General features: G+C 35.7%; 1 protein-coding gene across 1 annotated transcript in view; it reads right to left on the bottom strand.

Moving 5' to 3' along the window:
- Nucleotides 1–5795, bottom strand: part of LOC109373889 (cysteine-rich secretory protein 1) — a 31489-nt gene that overhangs the window by 19282 nt on the left and 6412 nt on the right. The window contains exons 3-4 of the mRNA XM_019628139.1: nt 3573–3663; nt 2350–2498 (exon numbers count right to left, since the gene is read on the bottom strand). Of these exons, the coding sequence (XP_019483684.1) occupies nt 2350–2498; nt 3573–3663 (240 nt within the window). The remainder of the gene's footprint in view (nt 1–2349; nt 2499–3572; nt 3664–5795) is intronic.

Below are 5795 nucleotides of genomic sequence, written 5' to 3'. Positions count from 1 at the left end.
TTTTTTTTTTTCATAAATAGAAAAATTCATCCTAAAATTTGTATGGGACCTCAAGGGACTCCAAATATGCAAACAATGTTGAAGAAAGCAGAACAAAGTTGGCGGTCTTACACTTCCTGATTCCAAACCTTACTACAAAGCTATAGTAATAAAACAGTGTGATTCTGGCATAATGATAGACATATAAACCTACCAAATAAAATGGAGAGCCCAGAAATAAACCCTCACATATATGGTTAAATGATTTTCAACAAGGGTGCCAAAGAGACCATTCAATGGGGGAAAGAATTGTCTTACCACAAATAATTTTTGGGAAATGAATATCCACATGCAAACAAATGAAATTGGACTCTACCTTACACCATATAAAAATTTAACTCAAAATGGATCAAAGACCTAAATGTAAGAGTGAATACTATAACATTCTTAGAAAGTAGTATAAGTGAAAAACTTCATGATATTGAATTTGGCAATAATTTCTTGGTATGACACCGAAAGCACAGGCAAAAAAAATGAAAAATAAAAAAATAAAGACATAAATTGTACTTCACCAAATTTAAAACTTTTGTGCATAAATAGGATGCTATCAGATTAAAAAGGCAATCCATGCAATAGAAATTTATGTTTGCAAATCATGTTTGTTAAAGGATAGATATGTTACAACTCAGCAATAAGAAAACAAACAACCTGTTTAAATAACGAGGAGAGGACTCAAATAGGCATCCCTCTAAAGAAAATATACAAATTGCTGATGAGCAAATGAAAAGGTGCTTAACATTACTAATCATTAGAGAAAGCAAATCAATACCACTTATTGTATTTTGTGTAATATACAAAACAAAAACAACACAAAATATAAGAAGTGTATATGTGCTATCTATTGAATCTTTATGTTCCCCCAAAATTCATATTGTGAAGCTTTAATTTAGCAGTGTGGTTCTATTTGGAGATGGAGTTTCTAAGGAATTAATTTAGGCTAAAATAAGGCATAAAAGCCAGGCCCTGATGTGATAAGATTAGTGTCCTTATAAGAAAAGGCACAAAAGCTCAATCTCTCTCTCCCTTTCTCTCTCTTTCTCCCTCCTTCTTTCCTTTCCTTTCCTCCCTCCATCTCTCTCTCTCCCCAGGCATACAGAGAAAAAAGACCATGTGAGCATATGAGGACATAATGAGAAAATGGCCATCTTTAAGCCAGAAAGAGCTCTCTCACAGAAACTGACTATGCTCCAGATGTTCACAGGCTTGTAGCCTCCAGAACTAAGAGAAAATAAATTTCTCTTGTTTAATCCACCCAGCCTGTGGTATTTTGTGATGGCAGCCCAACTAGACCAATACAGTGTGGATGTGAACAAATGGAAATTGTTACTGCTTTTGGGAATTTAAAATGGTATAGCTGCTGTGGAAGGCAGTGTGCCAGTTCCTCAAATAATTAAACATAGAATTACCATATAATCCAGCAATGCTACTTTTGGATATATACCCAAAATAACTGAAAGCAGAGTTGAACAGAGATATCTGTACACCAGTGTTTATAGCAACATTATTCTCAATAGCCAAAAGGTGGAAACAACCTAGTTATCTATTGATGGGTGAATGAACAGGTAGCACATACATACAATGGAATTTTTTCCAGCCTTAAAAAGGAATAAAATTCTGACACATGCTATAAAGTGGATAAACATGGATTGAGGACATTATGCTAAGTGAAATAAGGGAAACAGAAAAAGATAAGTATTTTATAATTCCAATTATATGCAGTATCCAGAGGAGTCAAATTCATAGGGACAGAAAGTAGAATGGTGATTGCCAGAGGAAACGCAGAGGGGTGGATAGGAAGTTATTGTTTAATGGGTACAGAGTTTTAGTTTGGGAAGATGAAAAGCTCTGGAAATGGATGTGGTGATAGTTGCATAACAATTTGAATGTACTTAATGCCACTGAACATTAATGCTACCTAATTTAAAAATGGTTAAAACGACAATCTTTATTATATGTTATATATAATTTTACCATGATCAAAATAAACTAGAAAGAAAGGGGTTCTCCATATTATAAGAGACTATTATTGTCATTCTTTACAAATATGATTTATAAATGATATTGATATTTTATGATTTTGTTACTTCCCAGGTAATCAAATGTGTGAAGAAGGAAACATCTTCCCTAAGCCATCTATCTATTCAGGGAATCACACTTCCTTGTGTTGCAAATTACAAGAGGAACTCAGTAGGTTGAGTGTAGATTTGCAAAAACGTGGGTAGAATGATTTTCCTTGGTTCTCAGTCACCATTTTTCACACATGCTTATAGTCACTTAACCAATGTGTCTACTTGTCAGTACACAGGTTACCTGAGTGTAATGATCAACTGTTTTGCCTTCATCCTCTGATGGCCATTCCCCATGCTTGAAATATTTAGACTCATTGTACCAGATTTCAATTACATTTGACCATGATATAAGATAAGATGTCAACTGCTTATTTTCTCCACAGAAAGTATCTGAAAAGAGAGAAAAGGGCTGGGTCATACTCTCAAAACTTGGAAACATTTTACAAGGATCCTTCCCCTATTTTTATTTTATAAATGCATCTGTCACTGGTCATCCAAGCAATGTCGTATAAGAGGAGGCCAACTCAGTGGAATTTCTGTTGGCAGGCTTCTTTCTCATTGATGAATGCACTCCTGGTTTGGTGAGAAGGTGACAGTAGATGATATGTCAGCCGGGAAATCAGATCGACCAACATTACAGCCTCTGCCACTTCCTAGCTGATATATAATAACAGGGCCTATGGTTTGAAAACAGCCACACAGAGGTATTCACCATGTAAGGACCTTGAAATAAACACGTGCTCATTTAGCCATCCACATGTTACATGAGCTCTTGATCAAACACGGTATTTTGGAGTGATCTGCCTTTCTCTGAAGAAGGGAAGAGGACTCACATTGCTAACTCACTGTTCAACAATATTGGGCAATGATGCCCAACAAACTATAAATATAGAAGCTTCATTAGTAGTTTAAAAATATTCTGTAATAAACAAGTATCTCATAAATATTATTAATCTCTACTTGTGTAGGAAGTACTATTGGATTTCCTGGAAACTAGCTGTGATCTACCTAATACAGATGCCCTGAATTGGACTCATTTTTGAGCACCTAAAATTGTTCTCTGGGCAGCTCAGTAGAGTTGAATATAATTTACTTTTCAACTGCACTAGTGTTCCAAAATGTAAGATATGTTGAGATTGTGGGTAGCTGAAATAACTACATAGAGCGGAAACTGCCTAGCTATCCAGCTGACTATCCACTCATCATTGTATTGTTCAATTATTCTGTGACACAGAGATCTTTGATTCTTTTCTTCTGATGATCAGAATCTGAAATTTGAAAATTTGAATATCTAAATTAAAAAGTGAATATTAATGAAACAATGCAGTGGGCCACACCCAATTCACTGCCATTTATGGGGCAAATGTAAATATAGACTGGAAGACTTCATTTACCCTTTCTAAGTTATTTAACAATCCCCGAGACTTTTGAGCACAAAGGTGAGTCATAGAGACATATACCTACTTGTAATTCGTCTCTTAAGGGCGTTGCTCTCTACCAAGTCACAATACTGTGACAAATTCCTGGCATTTTGTGCAGCTTCTTCATTCCAATTCTGCAGTGGAAGAGTAAAATACAAACATATGATCTTAACATTTCCAATATAAGATTCTAGTTTATTGTTTCTAAGAATTGAAGGCTAGCAATATCCTCAATTGTATAAGATAATTTAAAGAATAATACTACTCTTAAATGTTCTGGTTGAAAGAGAAAGACAAAACTTTCAGTTCTTTGTTTTAGTCCTTGAATTGACACAATCAAAATTTGGTAATAAACTTCAGATGTACCGTCTCTCTCAGAAGTATTAAAGAGGCTAACTAAATGCTTCCAGTAAAACAAACCAAAGTTAGAAATCCTTCCCATCATTTATCAGTATAGTTTTACCTTTGATACATTATTTAATCTCTTTGAATCTCAGTTTCTTCATTTGTAAAATGTAACCCATAATTTATACCCAATAGTTTGTTCAAAAGTTTTAACATGATAATTCTTGCAATGTAATCGTTATGTGAGAAATCTTATGCTACTTGCTCAATAAATAAATGATGGCTATGATTAGAAGCAAGTTGAGTGTCACATATCTCTACATAAAATTATGAACAATAAAAAATTATAGTAATACTACATGCCAGGATATGTTACCAATGCTATATGTAAATGCTCTCATTTTTACTCACAGCAACTCTACAAGGAAAATGCTATTATTACTCTCATTTGCAAATGAGAAAATTGAGGTACAGAGATGTTGCATGCTTTTTCAATATGACACAACAAATAAGTTGCAAAAAGAGAATTGAAATCCGGGTTATTCTGGCTCCAGGGTGTGTGCTCTTTACTCTCAGTGTGTGTCAGTTATGCTGACATAAAGCATTTTGTTTGGTATATCTCCAAGTAAGATGAAAGACAGAAAGTCTATATCACTAGTTGTGGGACTCTTTGACAAATGTTCTCCCTAACACCGTTTCTTCCACATTGTGTACATCCATTTAAAATTCTATCACAATATCTGTACCCAACACAGTGCCAGCAAAAGTTGTGGAGTTTGTGTTTTACTATAGAATTTTCCATAAATCGTTCAGCTACTCTTTAGAATAATTTTTGGATGACATTTGAACTTAGATTTTCAATGTATTTGCTGGCATAAAAAATGTTTACCTATTATGTATATATACTGTCATCTGTGTTAGTTTCTTAGAGTTATACCTCAGGTTGGTGAACTTAGTAAACTGAGAGGTAATTTAGTTAACTCATTTAGTTAACTCATTAGCTTAGAGTCAAAGTAAAAACACAGTTTTGTGGGGTTTGGTTGTTTCATTCAAGAAAAGATGTATTTGCGTAATGGATACATCTAACTGTTGAAGTAGAGATGACACAACACATCCCATTGGGGCCTAAGATCTCCTGTCAGGGGAATACCATCCTCTATTCACTAGTAAAAAACTCCTACCTATTATGACCAGGTTACCAACTAATTAGGGCAGGAACTGATTTGGCTTACAGCGGACTGCTTGTCGTGCATGCTGTGATGATGCACTTCCAAGGGCCATTTCTGAACTGAAGCACTTATTTCCTCTTCTTTTTTTTTTTAATTAAAGTTTATTGGGGTGACGATTGTTAATAAAGTTACATAGGCTTCAAGTGTACAATTCTGTAATACATCATCTATATATCATATTGTGTGTTCACCACCCAGAGTCAGTTCTTCTTCTATCACTATTTATTTGATCCCTTTCACCCTGATCTACCACCTCCTTTCCCCTCCTACTTACTTCCTCTGAAGCTGAGAGCCCTGCCTACAGACAGCTCTGCTATCTCTCCTCCCTAAAAAATTGTCCTTATCCACTAGCATAATCCCTTCCCTGGGGCGGCCCATATCCAACAGCTAGAAGATGTGAGAACTGTAAATGCCAGGCCACCTCCCTCCAACTCAGGACAACACAGAAGCATTGTTTTAGTCCTGTAGTTTCCCATGGCATCAGCTGAGGCCTCTATTGCAACTACAACACAGCCCAACTTCTCCCTATGCCCAATGCTGCTTCTCTCTCCACCTCCATAGATAGGTGTAAATCTGGAGAGTGTTCCCCAATAAACACCCTGCATGCCATCTCAGTCTGCTTATCGTACCCTGCGAACTATCTGCAACCTTCATTACATATAGTCTGTTGTTCAGACCTCTTTAGGAAGCTC

This window comes from Hipposideros armiger, unplaced genomic scaffold (assembly GCF_001890085.2).
Source record: "Hipposideros armiger isolate ML-2016 unplaced genomic scaffold, ASM189008v1 scaffold_749, whole genome shotgun sequence".
Lineage (NCBI taxonomy): Eukaryota > Metazoa > Chordata > Mammalia > Chiroptera > Hipposideridae > Hipposideros > Hipposideros armiger.
Note: the sequence above shows the minus strand (reverse complement) of the source record. Positions and strands in the feature narration are given on the sequence as shown.